The sequence below is a fragment of the Geotrypetes seraphini genome, chromosome 8 (assembly GCF_902459505.1).
Source record: "Geotrypetes seraphini chromosome 8, aGeoSer1.1, whole genome shotgun sequence".
Classification (NCBI taxonomy): domain Eukaryota; kingdom Metazoa; phylum Chordata; class Amphibia; order Gymnophiona; family Dermophiidae; genus Geotrypetes; species Geotrypetes seraphini.
The window spans coordinates 61,930,376-61,956,472 of NC_047091.1; the positions used below are offsets into that span (position 1 = coordinate 61,930,376).

The 26,097-nt window shown below is 44.5% G+C and overlaps 1 protein-coding gene across 2 annotated transcripts in view; it reads left to right on the forward strand.

Moving 5' to 3' along the window:
* Positions 1-26,097, forward strand: part of SPRED3 (sprouty related EVH1 domain containing 3) — a 68,736-nt gene that overhangs the window by 10,722 nt on the left and 31,917 nt on the right. The window contains exons 2-6 of one of the 2 annotated variants that reach the window (XM_033956585.1): positions 3,566-3,737; positions 5,726-5,894; positions 6,744-6,817; positions 7,157-7,318; positions 7,763-8,094. In XM_033956585.1, coding sequence (XP_033812476.1) covers positions 3,566-3,737; positions 5,726-5,894; positions 6,744-6,817; positions 7,157-7,318; positions 7,763-8,094 — 909 coding nt within the window. Of the gene's footprint in view, positions 1-3,565; positions 3,738-5,725; positions 5,895-6,743; positions 6,818-7,156; positions 7,319-7,762; positions 10,035-26,097 lie in introns of those variants that run through there. The other variant, XM_033956584.1, reaches the window with a different exon arrangement.

The window sequence follows — 26,097 nt, forward strand, 5'->3', positions numbered from 1 at the left end:
TATATTAAAAGTAAAAGGTAAATATAATGATATCCTCTTCAAAATTTGTAAGGAAAGATTTGTTTTTCCAACAAACTCTGTATTATGGAAGCTCAAATAAGGCGGGAAGATTATTGGCAAATTATCTTAAAGCAAAGAAAAGAAGAACAAAAATTATTGCAATAAAGGATGAGAATAGAGAGACACATAATAAGATTGCAAATATTTTAAGTCAATTTCTAAATTTTTATAAAGACCTATATTCTTCTGAGCCTTGTGGAGATAGGGAAAAAGATGGTTTAGAATTTTTGAATGTAATTATTGGACCGAAGGTTCCTGAACATATAAAAAGAAGTTTGGAGAAGCCTATATCACTACAAGAATTAGAAACAGCGTTCAAATCTCTTAGAGTTGGATCCGCTCCAGGTGGTGATGGTTTCACAGTAGAATTTTATAAATAATTTCAAATTACCCTATTACCTCATTTATTAAATTTATATCAGTCTCAACTAACTAAGGGTTACATTACAGGTACTATGGCTGAATCATTAACAATCGTTTTGCCAAAGCCAAACAAAGATCCCACTTTGGTTTCAAACTACAGGCCTATCTCACTAATCAATGTTGATGGAAAACTTTTAGCTAAGACATTAGCTTTACGCTTAGCTAAGGCTCTCCCTTTTATTATTGATATGCACCAAACGGGTTTTGTTACTAAGAGACCTTCTAATAATACCAGATTGGCTTTTCATATGTTAAATTTAACAAAAGCCATGAATGATCCGGCTTTCTCTGTCTCTTTGGACACGGAGAAAGCCTTTGATCGGGTTGAGTGGACTTTTATGTATCAAGCATTAGATTGGTTTGGTATAGGTTCAGAATTTATACGAATGATTCAGACGTTGTATAGCTCCCCTGCTGCAAGATTGTATATTAATAATAATTTATCAGAGCGTTTTACTTTGCGGAGGGGGGTTAGACAAGGCTGTCCATTATCTCCTTTGCTTTTTGATATTGTATTAGAACCCTTGTTATTAGCCATTCAACAAGCTAAGGGGGATACAGGGTATTCCTTATTCAGATTGGGAATATAAAGTCTCTGCATATGCAGATGATATACTGCTTTATTTGAGAAATCCAGAAATTACCATTCCATGCTTGCTTGAGTTGATAGAGAAATTCAGAAAATTTTCAGGGTGTAAGATAAATTGGAGCAAGTCAGAAATTCTTCCACTTAATGTGCATTGTACTAAAGGCTTATTTGATTCATTCTCATTCGTATGGAAGGAAGATGAATTAAAATATTTAGGTATTAGGATAAAAAATACATTGGAAGACACAATGAAAGAGAATGAAAATTTTTTATTAAAAAAAGTAACAGAAATGTGTGAACAATGGAATCCTTTACATCTTTCTTGGTGGGGGAGAGTCCAAACTATTAAAATGATGATATTGCCTGTGGTTTGTTATCAAATGAGTATGATACCAGTTTTTTTTCAAGGGTCCTTTTATAAAAAGTTAAATGTATTCTTACAAAATTTGTTTGGCTGGGTAAAATGCCTAGAATTGCTTTAGTATCTTTACAAAAACCAATTGTGGAGGATGGGGTAAATTTTCCAAACTTTTATAGGTATCATCAAGCCTATATTTTATGCCAGGGTATGTATTGGGTCCTCCCAGAGCTCATGGAAAATACCCCAGATTGGTTGTATTTGGAATGGCGACTCATGTTTCCTTTACATTTATCTCATGTTATCAGTGTAAAGATGCCTAGAATATATAAAGAGAACAGAATATTGATGGATACATGGAAAACATTGCGTTATGTCAGTAATTTAACTCCTAACCCAATACACAAATCAACAAATCAATCTTTATGGCTAAACTCCAAGATTTAAATTGGCGGATTTAAAATCGTATGGTAGCATTGGATTATTGCAGGTATACGGATTTTAGGTGATGTTATTTTAAATGGTAAACTGCTTGATTTTCCACAGTTGCAACATAAATATGGTCTTAACAAATCACAAAGCTTTAAATGGTTGCAGCTGAAGCAGGTTATTCAGGAGGGGTTCCCTGAATGCAAAAATCTTAATAATCAGTATAGTCTGGAGTTCTTATGCTTTCAAGCGGATTTCTTGGGACACCAGGCCGCACAATGGTATAAATTGATATCTGGATTTATAAATAAAAAACCAAAGACTGGTCTTAGAGACATTTGGAGCATTGAGATTAAGCATCAAATTTCTGCATCTCAATGGCCACGAATTTGGTCTTGGAGAATGAGATGTACAGTGTCTGCATCTATGAGACAAACTTGGTTCTTTTTGTTACATAGAGCATATTGGACCCCAGTTAGATTACAAAAGTTAGATAGCTCTAAGTCTAATAGATGCTGGCATTGTAATCTGGAAGCAGGGACTCTGGATCACTTAATATTCTATTGTCCCTGCATCATGGTCTTTTGGAAATCAATTTGGTCTAAAATTAATTGTTTATTAGAGAACCATGTAGCTCTTTCATATGATACAATTCTATTCAGGATGTCAATGAGAATAAAAAGTCAAATTTCATCAAGCAATAACAAACTTTTATTGATAATGAAAGGAGTCGCCATTCAACATATCACCAGGAATTGGAAAAATTACACTAGACTTAATTACACCTTCTGGTGGAATTCATTGTGCCATATATATAAAATGGAAAGAACAATTGCCATATAAAAAGGGAATTATAATAATTTTAAAAAGATTTGGGGACCATTGATAACTTATTGTAATGATTAGACGCCATTTTACACTGAAAGTATATTTAATAATTATGGGGAGGGGGTGGTTTATAGTTATATTAAGATTTAATCAATAAATATGAATGTAATGTTTATATGATATTTTTGATTACAATATTTATGGGAAGGGTGGGTGGTGGAGGGAGTAAATTTATGTATTTAAGATGATAATAGAAAGAAATTCAAGTGATGTGTACAAGTTCAAATGATGTAATATTGTGTGCTGTACTTGATGTAAGATGAAAAAATGAATAAAGAATTGGAAAAAAAAAAGAAAGATATTTACACTGCAAAAAATTTTGAAAAAAGAACTTAGTATAAAAGATAAACAAAAGGACCCCCAAAAAAGGATAGTGGGGGGGGGGGGGTTTGCCTATAATTTGATCGGGGATCATGTGAATTTATCACATTTGAAACCCAGTTTGTGTTAATAGCTACAAACTCTGAGGCTTTTTTACCCTATAAACAACCTAATTCTATACTTTGTGACGGAATAAAGAAATATATCTTAAGAGGCAGTAAAGTAACTGATGTAGATCCCAGGATTTCATGATTCCATAGTGGGATTCGTTTGCACTATATATACCTCTATTCTTGTTCATAAGCATTTACATACCTTATATATTCGAGTTTGTGGATATGCGGATGTTTTCAATCCTTTTAGCAAAAATCTAAACCCGTCACTAACCGGAAGGCACAGGTAGCCACAAGAGAGTTGTTTACTAGGGAAGGAGGGTGTTGGTTGAAAGCCCCTGAGCAGACAGCAACAGTGTAACAAAAACTGCTTCTCAATTTCAGCTACGTGGTCCGAGTTCGAGCCGTTGTGATGACACGTGATGATTCCAGCGGGGGATGGGTGCCAATGGGAGGGGGCGGCCTCAGTCATGTCATGATTTGCAAGGTCAAGCGCCCAGAGAGTACACACCAACGGGATTACATCATCCGCGGAGAAAGGTTGCGAGATCAAACAGTAAGTGCCATGTTTACCTTGTATAAAGGTGCCCTGGCTCTAGAATCTAGGGTACAGGTCTTTGAGGTCTCCGAATTATCACGCATGAAGGACAACCAGGGGGAAGAAATTCGTTTTTATTTTTAATTTTTAGGAACATATAAGCCCCACAAATTGGCACTTCTAATGGCACAAAGACTTGAGAGAGAAGCTGGTGAAGGTGAATAAAATCGATGCTGTAGTTGATAATTTAGCTCAGTTCTTCTCAGTCCTCTCCTGTAGGTATATCAAGCTAGTTGGGTTTTCAGGATCACCACAATGAATATGCATGAGTTGGATTTGCATATAATAAATCGTTGAGAAGCACTTGGGTACCAGAGTTGATCTTTGGAAGTGGGATGGTACCAGGACATATCTGTGTGAACTCCTTCCAAAAATGAGAGTGAAAGGAGGTCCCCCTGAGATTGAGATGGCACTCCTTTTCCCTCAATATTCTTTCCTTTCTTTCCCCTTCCCTTCACCCAGCTTCAATAGTTGGAGTACAAGACCAATCCCGGGCAGATTTCTACTGTCTTTGCCCTGAAAACTGCAAGGACAAATCAATAATCATAATAATTCTTTATTTATAGGCCTCTACAACCAAATAAGTTCAGAGAACTTTCCAATAAGATCAAACCAATACAACAATTGGGAAACATTCATAACATATAGCCTAAAAGATAAAAATAGTTTTAACAGCAACCATTATATAAACCATTTCTTAAACAAATATGTTTTTAGCTAAATAAGAATCAACATGGGGACAATAATTCAATATTTTCCTCTAAAACCTCACAGCTTGAAATGCTAATAATTTTTCTATGTATCTACACTACAGAATGATTGACCACAAATGGATGGAAAAACAAATTGGTTAGTGTTGGGGATAGCTTGCCGAGGACATGCTAAAGTAAATCGCTCAACCACATATGATGGAGCTAATCCATGTAGCACCTTATAGAGTACATATGCAAATTTAACCATAATTCTAACTCGTAGTATTGCATCATACCTTATGCTATGAGTTAATCCTCTTGGACAGACTGAATGAACCGTACAGGTCTTTCTCTGCCATCATCTATGATGTCACTATGTTTACCGTGTTACCCAGGATCCGTGACCCCCCAAAAAGCAATGACCTCCCCTCCCATCTCTAACCCTCCCAAACACCTTTTTTATGGTGGCATTCCAACTCTTCCTATACCCGCCAATAACATGTTGAAGCCACCTGTTCCTGCATCTGCATGGATCCTTCCAAAGCAGGGGTTCTCAACCAACTCCTCAGGACACACCAAACCATCATGTTTCCAGGATACTCACAATGAATATGCATGAGATAAATTTGCATGAACTGTCTCCATTGTATGCAAATTTATCTCGAGCATATTCTTTGTGAATATCTTGAAAACCAAACAAACTTGGTGTATCCGGAGGACTGGGTTGAGAATCCTGATCCAAATTATAAGCCCCTAAGGACAGCCCTACTGAGTGGAGTCTACCCAAGGGTGTCTTACACCCTAGATAACTTTCAGCCTTGTGTTCCCCACCACCAGAGTCTAGCATCCCCCTCTCCTTCCCACTTGCAACTATTTCCCTACTTCCATTTTTTTATCTGAGCCTGAGGCCATATCAAAAGAAGACACAGCATGGCACAGTGCAGGCCCTTTGTGCACTTGCTCATCTTCAAGTCCTGCTGTGTCTTATCCCATTCGACAGGAAGTTTGCATTGGAGGAGATGGGATGTAGGTCTTGTGTTCATGCAGGTACTCAAAAGCTCCATACTATGCTACACTGCTGCTGCCATCCCCTGAATTCTGCTGTTCTAGGCAAAAGCCTAGTCTTTCAAGTGGTAGAATTGGCCTTGCTGCTTTCTGTTGCGATATGTAGTTCAGTAAGTCTAATTTGAATAGCTAGAAGCTTTCAGTCATTACATAAAAGCTATGCTATTGTGTCTTTTCCCCTTTTTACAGACCATACTTGAGTGTGTATTAAAGAAGGACTTGGTGTACAATAAGGTGAACCCCATCTTCCATCACTGGAAGGTAGATGACAGCAAGTTTGGTCTGACCTTCCAGAGTCCAGCTGATGCTGTGACCTTTGAGAAGAGTGTGCAGTCTGCTGTGGAGGAGCTCACAGAAGGTGGGACATAGGGCACAAATGACCCCACGACCTCATAGCCAGCAAGAACACTGGCAAGCTCCATCAGAAGATGGGGACAGGAGCAGTGGATCCAGGAAAGGGTGGGGAAGTGGTCCGAAAGAGCAGTTAACAAAAGGTTGCTATGCAGAGCATATGATATGATAGGGATGTTCTGCTGGGTGGGAGGAGGTTCATGGGTATGAGCAGGTAAAAGAAAGTCATTTGGCAGCCTGATCTCATATTCCATGAAACCATTCACAGCAGGTTTATGCCAGTTGCATTTTGGCAAATGATAAAAAGCACCTGCCAAACACCAATAAATAAACAATTACTTTTTAAGAACATTTGATGTACATGCTATTTTATTCTTATTAAACACTGATGCTTATGGGTATTTTACTGCAATCAGCATGGCTGCAACTAAGATTAGACACAAGGTTGTAAGCAGCCCTTCCTTGAGGTGGGAAAGCTTCTGCAAGAAGGCCCCAGAAAGCCTAAATCCCCAGCCCTAATGCATGTGAGGTGACCCATCTCTCTTTGTTACAGATGAGCCTTTACAAGTCAGTGTATCTCCCTAGACTTCAGTTCTGCCATTGACTTTGCGTTTGACCTTGTTCGTGTTATTTCCCTCTTCCTGAATTCTAACCTCAGCTGTGTTCTAATTCCCTGTGTATAACCTTGGGAAAGTCATTATAAATTCCTGTGTCTGAACTCTTAATTCTGACTCTGCCTGTGGCTGACCTTGCCTTGCCTGTGTGTCTGGGAAAGGAACATATACTGGATCCTTAATCTGCTGTCGTGTTTCTGTTTCCAGAAGTGATTCTCTTTCCTTTATCTTTTGCCTCTCAGGTTCCATATCTCCCTCTTCCTCCTCCTTCTCCTCCTCTCCAGATGAAGCAGATGGCTTGGACCATGCAGTCACAGTAAGTCTAGATTCCAAAACATATCCATCCACAACCCCTAGTTCAAAAGGAAATAAAGCTTATAAAAGAGGACTCTGACACACAGTTTTCAACATTTCCCAATCTCCTTTACCTCTCTGAGCATACCTGGTTCTCTTTATTTACAGAACAGAGTTAAGGAGAACCACACAGAAGAGACCCCAGGTGCACTCAATCTATTTTTAGGGAACCCTACATTGGATGGCTAGTTTCTTATTGAACTTACAGACCAGGTTTTTGGCTGGGGTGTGGATTTAATCAGACTGTGCTTTGTTTTTCCTTATGGGTTTTCTGTCTCTGACTGTCTGAAATTTTCCTCAGATGCATACAGACAGTGAGTCCTCTTCAAACAGCAGGAAGGAGATGCTACCCAAACACATCACCATAGTAACCAGCGAGTCCTCATCCAGCTGCTACATACGGTCGCCAGCATCTGAAGAGTTTGGGTACAGCACTGCCCAGGTTGCCACACCCACGGCACAGGTAGGTCACCTGTTCAGGTGATTCATCTACGGTACAGTAAGCATTGGTCTCTGACCTTTGACACCAGTAAGCCTCTCCGTCAGCCTTCTCACCTGTGGTTCAAGTATACTTCCTCCTTAGGTATTTTGGCTAGGTGTTATCCTGGAAAATAATGGTGATCATTAAACAAAGGAGATTATTCATCAATGGAGGTCATTCTAAGAAATGGTGAAAAACATTTATGAAACGATGGCTTGAGTTTTTTGCAACCAAAAAGACTTTCTGTGACCCGGTGAAAGTATTCCTTTGAAACACAGGAAGTGATGTTTAGACAGAAGCATTTCCTTACAATGTATTATTTTCTATGAATAATTCTCTTCTGGTGTTGCTGGTGAAGCAGGTGTGTGCACGGTGAGGGGTTAGTGCTGTTCCCTAATAAGTGTAACTCTGCTCTTAACTGCATAGGTTCAGCCTCTGCCACATCTCACCTTCCATGATGAGCAGGAACTGGAGAAGATTAGCCCATGCAAGGACCTCTGGGTGTCCAAAGGCTATGAGGACTACAGGCGTGCTGTGGTGCAAAAGCGGGAACAGGATCCCGACAAAATAGACATGTGTGTGCACTTCGAAAAGAGTGGGAAACCCAAAGAGAATGAGTACCGCTTCCATGCAGCGGGCCCCGAAGGCTCCCTCAAGGACCCCAAAGGCTCTCCATCCTGTAAGATCCATGGGGCTTCATCCCCCAAGCTGAAAAATGTCAAGGAGCAGCTGGGAGAAGAGGACGCTGCACCTTCTCGGTGTGTCTACTGTAGGGACGTCTTCAGCAGTGAGGAGAATGGGAGGGGGCAGTGTCAGGACGCTCCAGATCCCATTAGCCGCTGTGTCTATCAGTTCACCTGTATGTGGTGTGCAGAGAGCATGCTCTACCACTGCATGTCGGACTCAGAGGGAGAGTTCTCGGACCCCTGTTCCTGTGATCTGGGACACCCGCACTTCTGCGTGCGATGGATGGCACTCATCGCTCTTTCCCTGGTGGTGCCCTGTATGTGCTGCTACCTGCCCTTGCGGGCATGCCATTGGTGCGGTGAGCATTGTGGGTGCTGTGGGGGAAAGCACAAGGCTGTGCGGTGAGAGGAACAGTGAGGGGCGGAGAGGAGGAAAAACAGAGTGGGAAGGCACAATGCAACTCAGCATGAGGCACTTTCAGGGGTCTCGGAAGGGGTGGGGGTATCTGGTTGATAAATGAAGAGCTCTCTTCCCCCTCAACCTCACAATGTTACAGCTTAACTGGCTGAACCTGGTTTCAACGTCCAGGTCCAACGTTAAGGCCAGTGCTGAATTTAAGGAATGGGTGCAACAAAGTGCTCTTTCATAGGGCTCTTTCTATCAGTTCTGTGCATGTGAAGGTCATCTCACACACAGCGAAATGGTGAAGAATGAGGTGGAATGGGGGGAGTAGCTATGCTTAACAGACGGAGCAGAGGGAGGGCATGCAGGGTGAAACTGTACACTTGCAACACCACTTCATCTGGGGGGTTGGTTTGTTTTTTGTTCTTTTTTCCTCTCTCTCCTCTAATAAAACCCTGAAGGAAAAAAAAAAACAACCCCTTTTGGCATTGGGAGCATGCAGGGTATTTCCCATTCCCACCTAACTCCTAGCTTCCTCTGTTCTGTAGGGGTATTCTCTTTTTCAGTTCCTCCCTTCTATGGAGCATTCTGTGGAGGAGGGGGCTCAGCCTGTTGTTTCCATGGAAATGTATACTATAGATCTCGGAATACTGTTTTGTGATCTGTAGCCAGAGATGATAAAATTGTAATCCAGGCTTGGTTTTCTAGCATCTTCAGGCCACGATCTCAGCCTCTGTAAGGACAGGTGATAGGTGTTGGAATACCAGAACTGGCATCTTATGACGACTTGAAGTCAGCTTGCCTAGTTCTAAATACTGGTTTGGTGTTAGGGTTGTACCGTAGTTTGGGGCAATCACTGTCAGTTTCTGTGGTTGCTGGTATCTTACTAACCTTTCTGTACTCTTCACTGCCTCCCCTCACATTCAACACCTCCCCCCACTCCATTTCTATCTTCCACCACACCATCTTCCTTGACTCTGATAGAAATACCACTCATGATAGAAATACATCTTTGTGGGCTCCATGCTAAGATTAAATACCAGCAGGGCAAATCCCAGTGAAAATCCAAATTGATTGCACCAAAATGAACCATTGGCATAGGATCCATGCAACACACACTAAATGCATTATTTTTATGCTGCAGAGAAATGTTTATGTAAAATCAGCCATCAGGAAGGGACAGTGCTAGGCAGGTGATGGATAGATAATAAGAATGTATTCGGGGTTCTTCTGGGAGCCTCTCTACCCTCCTTCTTTGGGTCAGTCAGCTGTGATCCCTCATTTCTAGGTCAGACCCTTTGTACCTGCTCTGTAGAAGGCTAATAACTATAGGTGCAGTTTGGAGAGGAGGGGTGGGGTTGTAGGATAAGGCTGCCAACGGGATCCAGATTCCCAGACAGGGTTGATCCAGTCCATTGCATGCAGGGACGTGTAGCTTTGCTTTTCTTAGGGAATGCAATGGGGAAATCGGAACTGCAAGTCCCTGCATGCAATGGGGTAAACCCAGGACTGGATCGACCTTGCCATGAAAATCTGGATCCAGTTGGCAACCTTATTATAGGGAGGTGGTACCCCCTAAATCAGGGGTGTCAAATGTCGGTCCTCAAGGGCTGCAATCCAGTCGGGTTTTCAGGATTTTCCCCAATGAATATGCATGATATCCATTTGCATGCACTGCTTTCATTGTATACTAATAGATCTCATGCATATTCATTGGGGAAATCCTGAAAACCCGACTGGAGACAGACATTTGACACCCCTGCCCTAAATGGTCCTGATGTTAGTGCTCAATTGTCCCCCTCCCTTATCACTAATATGACCTCCCTATTCCTTGTACCCCCAAACTAAGCAGAAAAACTACACCTGTAAGTAACTGAGCTTGAGAAAGGCAAATTGATAAGCCATTTTCACATGCAAAATGGTGCTTTATTGCATGCAAACGGATACTTATAAAATTGTGCTTCTGATTTGCATGTTAAGTTTTGTTTGTATAACCTGCAGAGGCATAACTTTAGCTGAACTGAATGGAGGTGTTCTAGGAGAGGGGGTAGGGAGAAGTTTTCACTTATGCACCTACTTTTGAAAATATCCACATAAATGGCCCCATGAAAATAGTGTGTGGTAATGAGAATGGATATCTGTAGACACAGATTCTCTGAGGTAATTTTAGAGAGAAGTATGTTATCTATTTTCATGTTGAAAATGTGCTGGTACCCACACAGAAGAGCCTGTTTGTACTGTTTACACATGTTCGACTCCAAAATTACCTCCAACATGTTCTAGCAAGAGTAGTTTGAGATAGACGGGCCCCTACTGCAGTCTGGAATATTTTCGTGTTACTATTTCTAGTCATCAAAAGAAGGAACATAGCTAGTGTTTATCCCATCACTACTTCAAAATGAGTGAAATCACTCCATACTGATATACAAAAAGCGCTTCCTCTTCCCATCAAAATGACTTTAAATGTAGTTATTCAAAACCATCTTTTCAACATTCAAAAGCTAACACTAACCAGGAGAGGAACATCAGAAGTTTAAATTAGGGAGGAGGATCATGGGGCCTCTTATAGCACACAGCTATTTCAGAACCCAAATTTACCAATCCCTGTCTTTTTAAATAATTTGTTCCTCCCCCCAACTTCCCTATCTACCGTATTTTTCACTCCATAAGACCCACTTTTTCCCCAAAAAAGTGGGTGGAAAAGTGGGTGCATCTTATGGAGCGAATACAATTTGTTAAAACTAATCCCTTCCCCCCGCCCCCAGTACCTTATTTTAAATGCCGGTGGTCCAGTGCGGTCTCACCGGGAGCTTCTGCGCTCCTGCTGGATGGCTGCCTCCTTTCTTGCTGTAGAACAGCGCATAAGGCAGGAGCGTGAGCTTTTAACTACCTGCCTGGTCCTGCGCCGCTCCATGAATGGCTGCCGTCAGTTCTCGCTAATCTGCAGCCATTCATGGACCAGGCAGGAAGTGAAACACTCACTCTCCTGCCCTATGCGCCGCTCTGCAGAAAGAAAGGAGGCAGCCATCCAGCAGGCATGCAGAAAGCTCCTGGTGAGACCACGCCGGACCACCGGCATTTAAAAAAAGGTACTGGGGGCTGCATACCACCAGATGCACCTACGTGTAGAGGAGGAAAAGCCAAGAAAAATAATTCTGCATTTTTTTCTTGGTTTTCCCCCCTCTACACGTAGGTGCGTCTTAGGTCAGGTGCGTCTTATAGACCGAAAAATACAGCAAGTTTTATTATGTTTTATGTTCCTTGCTTTTAAATTAAATAATTGTAAAATATTCTGTGAAAAAAATCATAACAGACTATACTAACACTGTCAACTGTTATAAATCCCAATGTGTGAAACTGCACTTATCTGTCCCATAGAACTCCAGCACTGTCAAAATTTCACTCCCGACGCCAGGGTACAGCTAACATACTGTCCCTTAGGCATTTCAGTTCTAAAACCTTCCTCGGGGGATTTATCAGTATTTATTTATTTATTTATATACCACTTATAACCCAAGTGGTGTACATTCAGGAACTCAAGCATTTTCCCCCATCTGTCCTGGTAGGCTCACTCTATCTAATGAACCTGGGATAATGGGGGATTAAGTGATTTGCCCAGGGTCACAAGGAGCAGCATGGGATTTGAACCCACAACCTCATGGTGCTGAGGCTGTAGCTCTAACCACTGTGCCACACACTCGCACGTTTAATAGCATCTCTTACAACTGAACTGGTCTTCTGATTTGCTGCTGCTGGCCTGCCTTTTTCTAGTCAAGGCAGTAGCATCTAGATACAATGGGAGATTCCCTGGGCTTAGGGCTACCAGACATCAGGGAAAACCCAGACAGGTCCTCTTTTTTTAGAGGACTCTCCAGGTGCCTGCACGAACTTTCCAAAACCCGGTAGTTTGTCTGGGTTTTGGAAAGCCCTGCAGAGCTCCAGCCGCATCTGGAGGGCCTCTGAGCATGTGCGGATGATGTCACACACATCCGCGTATGCTCCAGGCCCTCCAGACGCAGCCGGAGCTTGTCAGGGAGAACAAAAGGATTTATTATTATTAGGATTTTATATACCGTCTATCAAGGTTATCTAAGCGGTTTTACAATCAGGTACTCAAGAATTTTCCCTATCTGTCCCGGTGGGCTCACAATCTATCTAACGTACTTGGGCTATGGAGGATTAAGTGACTTGCCCAGAGTCACAAGGAGCAGTGCGGGGTTTGAACCCACAACTCCAGGGTGCTGAGGCTGTAGCTCCAATCACTGCGCCACACACTCCTGCTTTGTGGGGGCAGAATGGGGCGGGACTGGAGATAGAATGGGCCAGGGCTGGGCGGGGCCATGTGTCCGGGTTTTTACTGCTCAAAATATGGTAACCCTACCTGGGTTCACTTCAAATACTAGTGGAGACTTCTCATTCCTCTTGCCTTCCTATCTATAAACTCTCATTGAACTAGGTTTACCAGGCCACAGCCAGGCTTTGCAGTTGCTATCATTTTCAGAGTCCATGGGCAGCTTGCATGCTTATTTTCACCAGGAACCTTCCAGTTGCATTTCCTTTTGAAAATGTACCAGTGCACAGTGTGGATCCAGAAGTACCTGTAAAGGAAGGGAGGGCAATTTCTATGATCCTGCCGTTTCCTACTGCTTCTCCATTTCCAACTAGATCAGAGCAAGGACTGAGAGTTGGCACCATGATCCAGGGGCAGATTGTGATAAAACTCAGCCTGGGCATGAGGATCCTGGCCCCGGCCCCCTTCCTTCCCCCTGAAGTCTCTTTCTCCCCTGCCTCCTCCTCTCCACTTTCTTTGATGATGCAGCTTCTCCTGCTCCAGACTTTAGCGGCCATCACTGCAAGCCCCTGCAGATTCCAGCAGCACTCTGTCACCCCCTACCCTGTGTGGCCCTATTAAAATCACATGAGCTAATAAACTGGCAGAAATTCCTACATTGTTGGCCTGAAAACCCCCTGTGCTCTTTGTTCATAATAGTAGCTCAAGGGGCACACAGGCAGGCTAGGTTTTCAGGATATCCACAATGAATATGTATGAGAGATTTTCATACCAAGCAGTACATGCAAATCTCTCTCATGCATATTCATTGTGCATTTCCTGAAAACCTGGCCTGCCTGTAGACCTCAGTTGAGTAGCCCTGCCCTATAGGGCAGGATCCTAAATTTGCAGGTACCCAGAACTATTTTCCCTGTTTAGTCTAGTTCAGGGGTGGGCAACGAGGGCCAGAATCGAGTTGGTTTTTTAAGATTTCCCCAATGAATATACATGAGATTCATTTCACCCGGCTAGAGATCCCACATACATATCCGATTTCAAAAAGAAATGGGATATGTATGTGGGATCTCTAGCCGGGTGAAGTCTGGGGATGGGTCATTAGCATGGGCAGACTTGATGGGCTACAGCCCTTTTCTGCCGTCATATTCTATGTTTCTATGTTTCTATATAATGGGAGGCAGTGCATGCAAATAGATCTCATGCATATTCATTGTGGAAATCCTGAAAACCCGACTGGATTCCAGCCCTCATTGCCCACCCCTGGCCTAGTTGATCTAATGACGTCCACTTGTCACCGAGTGGTTAGAAAAGCAAAAAGAGAATACGAAGAGAGACTGGCAGAGGAAGCAACAAACTTCAAGTCGTTATTCAGATACGTCAAGGGGAAGCAACCGGCAAGAGAAGAAGTGGGACCATTGGATGATGGAGATAGAAAGGGAGTAGTAAAAGAAGAGAAAGAGATAGCTGAAAGGTTAAATGAGTTCTTCACGTCAGTCTTCACGGTGGAGAATACAACCAACATTCCGGAACCCGAGGAGATCGCAATAGGAGACCAAGATGATAAACTGGTCAATTTAGAGGTAAGCCAAGAAGATGTACTCAGGCAGATAGACAGACTAAAGAGTGACAAATCGCCAGGTCCGGACGGCATTCACCCAAGGGTACTCAAGGAACTAAAAAACGAAATAGCGGAGCCACTTCGACAGATATACAGCCTATCCTTAAAAACTGGAGAGATCCCGGAGGATTGGAAAATAGCAAATGTTACGCCCATCTTCAAGAAGAGCTCAAGGGGTGACCCAGGAAACTACAGGCCGGTGAGCCTGACCTCAGTCCCGGGAAAGATGATGGAGGCACTAATTAAAGACAGCATCTGTGAACACACCGAAAAAAATGGGCAGCTAAAACCGAGTCAACATGGCTTCTGCAAGGGCAGGTCATGCCTCACCAACTTATTGTACTTCTTTGAGGGGGTGAACAACCAGGTGGATAAAGGGGAATCTATAGACATCATTTACCTTGACTTCCAAAAAGCCTTCGACAAGGTACCACACGAGAGACTGCTTAAGAAGATATGGAACCACGGGGTGCAAGGGGAGGTCCACCGATGGATCAGAAACTGGCTGGCAAACAGGAAGCAGAGGGTTGGAGTAAAGGGCCATTACTCAGGCTGGAAAGGGGTCACGAGCGGAGTTCCACAGGGGTCGGTGCTAGGACCGCTCCTGTTCAATATTTACATAAACGACCTAGAGGCGGGAACCAAGTGTGAGGTCATTAAATTTGCAGATGACACCAAACTATACAGCAGGGCTCAAACCAGGGAAGACTGCGAAGATCTCCAAAAGGATCTAACGCAGCTGGAAAAGTGGGCCGAAAAATGGCAAATGAGCTTCAACATAGGGAAATGCAAGGTCATGCACGTGGGGAAAAAGAACCCGATGTTCACATACAGAATGGGGGGAACACCGCTAGGGGTCAGTAACCTGGAGAGAGACCTGGGAGTGATGGTAGACGCAACACTGAAGGCATCGGCGCAGTGCGCCACAGCTTCAAAGAAAGCAAACAGAATGTTGGGTATCATTAAGAAGGGTATTACAAGGACGAAGGAAGTCATCATGCCGCTGTATCGTGCAATGGTGCGGCCGCATCTGGAGTACTGTGTCCAGTACTGGTCGCCGTACCTCAAGAAGGACATGGCAGTACTTGAGGGAGTACAGAGAAGAGCAACTAAACTGATAAAGGGAATGGAAAATCTGCCATATACCAACAGATTGAAGCAGTTGGGACTTTTCTCACTAGAAAAGCGGAGACTTAGAGGAGACATGATAGAAACCTTCAAGATCCTGAAGGGCATAGAAAAAGTAGACAGGGACAGATTTTTCAAATTAAGGGGCACCACAAGTACAAGGGGGCACTCGGAGAAATTGAAAGGGGACAGGTTTAGAACAAACGCTAGGAAGTTCTTTTTCACTCAGAGGGTGGTGGATACATGGAACGCGCTTCCAGAGGCTGTTGTAGACAACAAAACATTAAATGGTTTCAAAGAAGGTTTGGATAGATTCCTAGAAGAAAAAAGGATTGAAGGGTATAGATAGGTATAGACCACTACTCAGGCGATGGGCCTGATGGGCCGCCGCGGGAGCGGACCGCTGGGCAGGATGGACCTATGGTCTGACTCAGCGAAGGCAACTTCTTATGTTCTTATGTTCTTATGATCTTTCCAGAACTCCACAATGATAGGTCCTAAACCCAGCTACAAGATGTCACCTTTAAGCAAGAAGGCCTGACAGTGGGGAATGAATCCAGGATCTTTGAGGCAATGCACAGACTTATTTATGGCTTTAGCTCACTATTCTAGATATTTCTCTGTGCCCAGAGGGCCTATTAATCTCGGACAGGGGTAGGTAATTCCAATCTTCGAGAACCGGAGCCAGGTCAGGTTTTCAGGATATCCACAATGAATATGTATGAGATTGATTTGCATGCACTGCCTCCTTGAGATGCAAATCTATCTCATGCATATTTATTGTGGATATCCTGAAAACCTGACCAGGCTCCGGCTCTTGAGGACCGGAATTACCTACCCCTGATCTAGGAGGTTGATATTCAGCACTAACCAAGTAGAAGAGGCTTCTAGCCCAGTGGTTCCCAACCCTCCTGGAGGACCACCAGGCCAATCGGGTTTTCAGGCTAGCCCTAACGAATATGCATGGAGCAGATTTGCATGCCTGTCACATCCATTATATGCAAATCTCTCTCATGCATATTCATTAGGGCTAGCCTGAAAACCCGATTGGCCTGGTGGTCCTCCAGGACAGGGTTGGGAACCACTGCTCTAGCCACTGACTGGCTCCCCATGGGAGTATATAACTGGACAATGCCACCGAATGTCCTCTCTGACCAGTGGCGTAGTAAGGGGGGGCAGGGGGGTGGACCGCCCCAAGTGCTGTCTTAGTGGAGGTGCCAGCACCTCTCCTGCTCTCTGCCACCCCGCTCCTTCCCACTCCTCCCCCGCCACGTGCTCGCCCTCAGTGTATCCCATCATATCTTTAGCTCTTCGCTGGCACGAGCAGCAGCTCCAACCTGCTCCTTGCGCATAAGGTTACCAGATGTCTGGATTTCCCTAGATATGTCCTCCTTTTCGAGGACGTGTCGAGGGGGAGGGTCCGGATGGCTTTTTAAAATCCAGCACTTTGTCCTGGTTTTAAAAAGCTTCCTCGACATTGCGTCGGGCAGGAGGGCATCCGCGCTCTAGGGGGAAGGGGGTAGGTGGAACTGGGGGGGGGGGCAGGTCTAGGGGGCCGGATTTTACTAAAGTCCCGCAATTAGGAAGTAACATCAGAAAGAGAGCCATCCCAGGCGTGGGCACCAGGGAAAGCTAAACAGCTACGATAGAAGGGAAGGGGAGCACGCGCAGCAAGGGGGGAGGGGGCATAGAACAGGGCAAAGGGAGGCACCACCGCCCTGGGCGCCTCACACCCCCGCTACGCCATTGTCTCTGACCACCTATTTGCTGTAGCAGTACCCAGTTGGTACCACACCAAAAAAGGAAAAGCACCAAACCTTACAGTAGTGAAACAGTCAAAAAGAGTAGGGCCAGATCACTGGTCTTCCAAAAGAAACAAGGCCTGAGGAGGTCCCTACACCAGTTTTATTGAGTGGCAAATGTAAAGAGCTCTCAACGTCTACCAAAAGATTGAATCTTTTGGTGGGCACTGAGAACTCGTTAGATTTGTCACTCAATAAACTTACCCCCTCTTTCACTAAGGTACGCTAACCGATGAGCACACGCTAAATGCTAACGCATGCATGTTAGTCTACGGAAGCGTTAGCGTTTATCGCGCACTAATCGTTTAGTGCACCTTAGTAAAAGAGGGGGGGTGTCGATATATGGACCGCCTCAGACCTCGTTTTTTTTCTTCTCGGGCAGACCATGGATCTGGACCTATTCTTTTTGACAGTATCCGGTTAGTGCCAGAACTGGAAGCTACCCAGGCAACGCTGGTAATTCAGTGGCCGTACCCAGATCACTAGCTGGTTAACTTCACAGGGGAAAAAAAAAGTGTTTGAAGTTATCTGGGTACGGCCACTGAATATCAGTGACACCTATCTAATTCCTTTATATTTAGTGCTGAAAATCCAGGTCTAACTTAGCCGCCTGTGGCCAATATTGTCCCCTGAGTTGCACCCGAGGCAATGGAGGGTTAAGTGACTTAATCAAAGTCCAATGGAGTATCAGTGGGATTTAAGCCTTGACTTCCCTGGATCTCAGCCTGCCGCTATAATCGCCATCTGAGCCACTAGGCCAGGGGTAGGGAACTCCGGTCCTCGAGAGCCGTATTCCAGTCGGGTTTTCAGGATTTCCCCAATGAATATGCATAAGAACATAAGAAGTTGCCTCCGCTGAGGCAGACCAGAGGTCCATCTCGCCCAGCGATCCACTCCCACGGCGGCCCATCAGGCCTATTGCTTGATCAGTGGTCCCTGACTATTCCTATAACTTGCCTCTCACTCCTATCCCTATAACCTACCTCTACTCCTAACTGTACCCCTCAATCCCTTTGTCCTCTAGGAACCTATCCAAATCTTCTTTGAAGCCCTGCAATGTGCTCCTGCCTATCACAGCCTCCGGAAGCGCGTTCCATGTATCCACCACCCTCTGGGTGAAAAAGAACTTCCTAGCGTTTGTCCTAAACCTCTCCCCTTTCAATTTCTCCGAGTGCCCCCTTGTACTTGTGGTTCCCCATAATTTGAAAAATCTGTCCCTGTCTACTTTTTCTATGCCCGTCATGATCTTGAAGGTTTCTATCATGTCTCCTCTAAGTCTCCGCTTCTCCAGGGAGAACAGCCCCAGCTCTTGCAGCCTGTCAGTATATGAGAGGTTTTCCATACCCTTTATTAGCTTAGTTGCTCTTCTCTGGACTCCCTCAAGTACTGCCATGTGCTTCTTGAGGTACGGCGACCAGCACTGGACACAGTATTCCAGATGCGGGCGCACCATTGCACGATACAGTGGCAGGATGACTTCCTTCGTCCTGGTCGTGATACCCTTCTTAATGATGCCCAACATTTTGTTTGCTTTCCTTGAGGCTGTGGCGCACTGCGCCGACGCCTTCAATGTTGTGTCTACCATCACTCCCAGGTCTCTTTCAAGGTTACTTACCCCTAGTGGTGATCCCCCCATTTTGTAAGTGAACATCGGATTTTTTTTCCCTACATGCTTGCATAAGATCTATTTGCATGCATTGCTTTCAATGCATATTCATTGGGGAAATCCTGAAAACCCGACTGGAATACGGCTCTCGAGGACCGGAGTTCCCTACCCCTGCACTAGGCTGACCCAGGGAGAGCAGTTTTTATCCAATGCTCTCACCCAGATACTTGCTTAAATACTAGATAAAACTATGAAAACTATCGCATGAAATCAGACTTAATAGCCACTTTGCAGTAAAAAGTGGTCTTAGTGCACCTTCCGTGGTTCATTCCCATTTTTAATATTAAAGACCATGAACTAATTTTCCCATTAGTGTGTGAGCCCCTACCATCACCCATTATGTAGGCCAGGGGTGTCCAATGTCGGTCCTCGAGGGCCGCAATCCAGTCGGGTTTTCAGGATTTCCCCAATGAATATGCATTGAAAGCAGTGCATGCAAATAGATCTCATGCATATTCATTGGGGAAATCCTGAAAACCCGACTGGATTGCGGCCCTCGAGGACCGACATTGGACACCTCTGATGTAGGCGGTAAGAGCTCACGCGCTAAGCATGTGCTAATCGGTTGGCGCATGGCAATGTAGCTATGTTGATTAGTGCAGAAAACATCCACTCTCCTAGACCCCTAGACCTACCCCCAGTACTAAAAATCCTGTTTCCAACAGTAGCCAATCCAGGTCCCAAGTACCCAGCTATCCATGTAGTAAAACTAATTTTATGCTGCTTATTCTAGGAATAAGCAGTGGATTTCCCTAAGCCATCTCAATAATGGCCTATGGACTTCTGTTTTAGGAAATTATCCCAACCTTTCTTAAACCCTGCTAAGCTAACTGCTTTTACCACATTCTCTGGAAATGAATTCCAGAGTTTAATGACACCTTATATGAAGAAATATTTTCTCCAGTTTATTTTAAATCTACTACTTAGTAGCTTCTTCTTATCCCCCTAGTGCTAGTATTTTTGGAAAGAGTAAACAAGCAATTCACATCTACCCTTTCCAGTCCACTCAGTATTTTATAGACCCCTATCATATCACCCCTGAGCCGTCTCTTCTCCAAGCTGAAGAGCCATAGCCACTTTAGCTTTTCCTCAGGGAAGTCGTCCCAAACCTTTTATCATTTTCATCATACTTCTCGGTGTAGGGCTTGGATTATTATTTCTGAACAAGACAGGGCCTGGCTCAATAGATCTGTAGGGATAGTATTCTTTGCACAGGCTGGTTGGTGTTTGAGTCATTGTACCTGTAGCATAATGTGCCAAGGGGGAACTAGCTGGTTGCACGTTTAGCCTCAAAGTCTCTGTTTGAATAATTAGCACTGTAGACTTGTATGGGGACAAACATTTTGAGGGTAATTTTATAACAGGTTACCTTGAAGGACATGTAAACACCTATTTTTAGTCCATTTTATAATGAGACATAGCTGTGTTTCGGCGATGATGCCTGCCTCAGGAGTCAATCAACCTTGGAAAGTGGGACAATGTTTCTTCCAGGGTTGATCAACTTCTGAGACAGGCGTCGTCGCTGAAACACAGCCATGTCAAGTCTTCCTAATATAACACACTTGGCACACTTGTTATACTTCAATCATCTTTCTTTGGTGTTGCAGCATTTGTGAGGTTTGGTGACATCTCCCGTTGTAGCAGTGAGCACTATCATCGCAGTTAGGGTTGCCAGATTTTATGATTTAAAAATCTGGACACCCTAGACCTGCCCCGAGGCCTGCCCTAGCTCCCCCTCTCCCCCCCCCCACTGCTTGCTTTGGTCAGGCAGGAGGTAAGCCACGCACGCATGGGTGCCACGCAATGATGTCACGTGCACATATGATCATCGCGTGGCACCTGCGCATGTGCGGATTGCCTCCTGCCTGACACGATGGAGAGGAGGCTTTTCAAAACCTGGACAAAGTGCCGGGTTTTGAAAAGCCGTCCGGATCCCCGGACATGTCCTCAAAAGGACATGTTTGGGGAATGCAATGGGGAAATTGGAACTACAAGTCCCTGCATGCATTGGGGTAAACCCAGGACTGGATCGACCTTGTCATACAAATCTGGATCCAGTCGGCAACCTTATTATAGGGAGGCGGTACCCCCTAAATCAGGGGTGTCAAATGTCAGTCCGGAGGTCTGGTAACCCTAATCGCAGTGCTTCTTTCTGTTTGTATTTTGGTGAATTTAAAACATACTATTCTGTGGGAGTTGAAATGATTGTGCATCTATTGGAAGGACTGATAACAAGGTGCTACTACTTGTTGAATGTTCGAGTAGAGGATCTCAAAGTACCTCCTTGAGGGCCGCAATCCAGTCGAGTTTTCAGGATTTCCCCAATGAATATGCATTGAAAGCAGTGTATGCACATAGATCTCACACATATTCATTGGGGAAATCCTGAAAACCTGACTGGATTGCGGCCCTCAAGGAGGGACTTTGAGACCCCTGTAATAATGCCTAATGAAAAACTATGGGCAATGAACAGACTTGCTTGGACAACAGCTGGTTTTTCCTACCCTCAAAATGTATCCTCATGATCCATAAAATATATATTACCTCTAGTATTATAAATCTATCTTTTCAAATGGGAAGGTAGAAAGAAAGGATTGAGGAGACCTCACCTATAGGGTGGAAGGAATGAGGCAAAGCAGTATATGAGGACTACCCACTCTTTTTCCTGTTCGTGAGCCTGCAGTAGTGTGTATTCTAGATGAGATGCGGTCTAGTACATTATAGATAATCCTGTATTGGTATCCTTATAGGTTCCATCAGCAATGCAGCAGCATAAATGTCAGAGCTCATGCCCCATTGATCAACACAAACACTCCCCCCCAAAAAAAAATCCTACCAGCCTCTCCCCCTCTCCCCTCCTCTTAGAATCAGTCTGAAATCCAGACAACACCCAAAAGAACAGAGCTTCATTCAAGGGATATCTCGGGAAACATGTGACTGTCTCTGGGTTCCTGTGGCTGGCAAAGCTTCACAAATTGGAGGGTTGGGACTATAATGGGGGAGGTCACAAGTTCTGCCTTTGGGGGTCATGAACTAGGTAGGCTGTCTGTAGGTCCATTATTATTCTGCACGTTCATGGAAGGTCGCACAATTTTATTTGGCTGCAATCATGGGATCACAGCCACAAAAAGATTGGGAAGCACTGGTTTGGGGTGTCAACAAAACCTCTAATGGAGATATTTCTCCACATTTTCTGTTGCTGGAAGCAACCCAAGATAAATTTTCCTGTGACTTGTACGGTCTCCACTTCTTGTTGGTTTACCTATATTTGTCCTAAGGCCCTGAAGCCTTTATATTGATGAGGAATGTACCATCCCCTATTTGACTATTTAATATTTCTATAACACCGAAAGGCATACGCAGGCACTTTACAACAACATATTTAAGAGAGAGTCCCTTCTCAGTAGAGCTTACACTCTAAATTAAAACAGACAACAGAACAAGTAGGGGCATAGGGAGTTTCTTAGGGTGAGGGGTTATGAGTTAAATGCATTCTCGAAGAGGCGGGCTTTTACTCTGGATTTGAATAGTTCTAGGGATGGAGCTTGACATACTGACTCAGGCAGTTTGTTCCAGGCGTAAGGTACAGCAGGAGAGAAAAGGTGCAGTCTAGAGTTGGCAGTAGAAGAGAAGGGTACGGATACGAGAGATTTGCCTGATGAACGGAGTTCCCAGGGAGGAATGTAGGGAGAGACAAAGAGAGGAGAAATATTGAAGAGGGTAAATAGTGGAGTTCCCCAGGGGTCTGTGCTGGGAGTGCTGCCTTTTAACATATTTATCAGTGATCTAGAGACAGGAATAACTAGTGAGATAATTAAATTTGCTGATGACACAGAGTTGTTCAAAGATGTTAAATCACCAAAGGATTGTGAAAAATTGCAAGAGGACCCTGTGAGACTGGAAGACTGGGCATCAAAATGGCAGATGATGGTTAATGTGAGCAAGTGCAAAGTGATTCACGTGGGACAAGGAACCTGAACTATAGCATTGTGATGCTGGGTTCTATGTTAGGAGTCACTGCCCAGGTGTCATTGTTGAGGATTGAAACCGTCAGCTCAATGTGCAGCGATGGCTAAGAAAGCAAATAGAATGTTAGGAATACTCAGAAAAGAAAGGGGAAACAAAGATGAAAATGTTGTAATGCCTTTGTATCGCCCTATGGTATGGCCGCAACTTAAATACTGTGTGCACTTCTGGTTGCCGTATCTCAAAAAATATATAGTGGAATTAGAAAAGGTACAGAGAAGGGTGACGAAAATTATAAAAGGTTTGAGGGCGCCTTCCCTATGAGGAAAGGGTAAAACGGCTAGGATCCTTCAGCTTGGAGAATAGACAAATCAGAGGTGATATGATAGAGGTCTATAAAATGAGTGGAGTGGAAAGGGTAGATGTGAAACGCTTGTTCACTCTTTTCAAAAATACTAGGGGGCATGCTATGAAGCTACTAAGTAGTAGATTTAAAACAAACCAGAGAAAATATTTCTGTACACAACATGTAAATAAAACTCTGGAATTTGTTGCCGGAGAATGTGGTGAAATCAATTAGCTTGGCGGGATTTAACGAAGGCTTGGATAATTTTCTAAAAGAGAAGTCCATAGGTCGTTATTGAGATGGCATGGGGAAATCCAGTACTTAATCATAGAATAAGCAGCATAAAATCACATTTACTACTTGGGATCTTGCTAGATACTTGTACCTAGGTTGGCTACTGTTGGAAATAGGATACTGGGCTTGATGGACCTTTGGTCTGTCCCTGAGTATGGCAACTTTCTTATGTGAGGCATGTATGGGATAATCAAGTCATTGTGACATCACTGATGAGGTTGGCTCTTAGACATTGGTGGAATGAGGCATTGTGACATCACAATCTCAGCTCTGGAATGTTGCTACTCTTTGGGTTTCTGCCAGGTACTTGGGACCTGGGTTGGCCACTGTTGGAAGCAGGATACTGGGTTTGATGGTCCTTCGGTCTGTCCCAGTATGGCAATTGTTATGTGAAAGCGGAGGGGGAACCAGTGAAGTGACTTAAGGAGAGGGGTGATGTGAGCATAGCAACTCTGGTGGAATATAAGTTATGCAGCAGCATTCTGAATTGATTGAAGGGGAAAGATACGGTTACATGGGAGGCCAGTGAGAAGCAGATTGCAATAGTCTAGGCGGGAGGTGACGAGGGAGTGGATAAGGGTTTTGGTAGTGTGCTCAGTGAGGAAAGGTTGGATTTTGGTGATGTTAAAGAGCAGTGTTTTTCAACCTTTTTACACCTAGGGACCGGCAAAAATAAAAGAATTATTCTGTGGACCGGCATCGGTCCGTGGACCGGCGGTTGAAGAACACTGGGCTAAGTCGTGGGCCAGACCCCGCCCATCTCTACCCAATCTCACCCCAGACTCCGCCCCATAATAGTACTAATTGCACCTTGCACGTCCCGTGCCTCATCTGGAAGCCTTCCCCTTGACGTTGCGACGTCAGAGAGAAGGCTTCCGGTTCAGGCGCAGGATGCCCGTAGGAGCCGCTGCCCGTGGCTTTGTGCATTGAATCAGTTAGGAAGAGGGAGCTGGCTCGAAGATAATGCCGCATCGATCGTACCGTGGACCGGCGGCGAAGAACACTGTTTTGGGCCTGATGCACGTGCTGGCCCTTTGGACCGGCAGGAAATTTCTGTGGACCGGCACTGGTCCAAGGACCAGTGGTTGAAGAACACTGTTATAGAGAAAAAAGTGGCAGGTTTGGGCGGTCTGTTGAATTTTCACAGAGGAGAAAGAAGAGTCAAAGTTAACACCAAGGTGGCGAGCTGATGAGGCAGGGAGGTTGTGAGTGTTATCCGCTGAGATTGTTAGTGGGGGGGGGAGAGGAGATGTAGGTTTGGGCGGAAGGATATATAGTTCAGTCTTGACTATGTTCAGTTTTAAGTGACAGCAGAACATCCAGGCAGCAATGTCGGACAAGCAAACTGAGACTCAGGCTTGAATTCCTGTAGAGATTTCAGGTGTAGAGAGGTAGATCTAGGAGTCATCAGCATAGAGGGGATCTTGAAGACCATGGGAGGAGATCAGAGCGTCAAGGGAATGAGTATAGATAGAGAAGAGGTCCCAGGACAGAGCCCTGGGGTACTCTAATCGATAGTGGGAAAGCAAGAACAACAATTTATTATTTCTGTAGTGCTACCAGACGCATTCAGCACTGCACGTTGTATATGCAAGAGACAGTCCCTGCTCAGAAGAGCTTACAATCTAATTATGACAGACGCACAGTGGAGTGTAGGATCCACCACTGCATACACTAAATAATGATATCGTTAATGTTTTATCGTGTTTGTCTTGTCGAAACATGTTTAGTATTTTTCATATGTATGCATATAATTTTGGAAGCCGCATAGTTTTTATGCGGTATATAAATTTTTAAATAAATAAATTATTATCATAATAATAAATAAAGGTGCAATGTGAGAGATAGGAAGAGAACCAGGAGAGAACAGGGCCCTGGAATCCAAGTGAGGACAGTGTGTCAAAGAGAAGGCAGTGGTCTACAGCAGCATATCGCAAACTGTGTGCCGTGAGACACCGGGGAGGAGGATAGACGCTGGCACCGGCTGACCGCCTACAGGACGTGCCTCCCGCGGCGAGAGGCACGTCCTGTAGGCAGTCAGCCAGTACCTCGCCTCTCTGCGCCTCCTCCCTTCCAGCACCCCCCACTGATGGCTCAGGGCCCTGTCTGGAGGGCCTGACATCATTGCGTCGATGTCCTCGCACTTCCGGATGCCTCGAGCCATGGCCACCACATATAGTATGCTGCAGCTTCACAAAGTTTGCGAGACACTGGTCTGCATATAGAGTGGTGGCCTTTGGAAGTGGCCAGGAAGAGCTCATTGGAGACTTTGGCCAGGGCAGATTCAGTAGAGAGCAGGAGGCGAAAGCCTAATTGAAGTGGGTCAAGGATGGCTAGAGATGACCAAAAGTCCAGGCAGCGGTGGCAAGCGGCACGTTCAAGTAGTTTGGATAAGAAGGGGGGGGAGGGAGATTGGTCAATAGTTGACAGGGCAGGTACTGTCCAGTGAAGCTTTTTTGAGGGGTGGTGTAATTACAGCAAGTTTGAAGGCATTGGGGGACGATAGATTGAGGATGTGACGGATGGAAGGGGTGACCATAGGAGAGAGAGCATTGAGTCGAAGG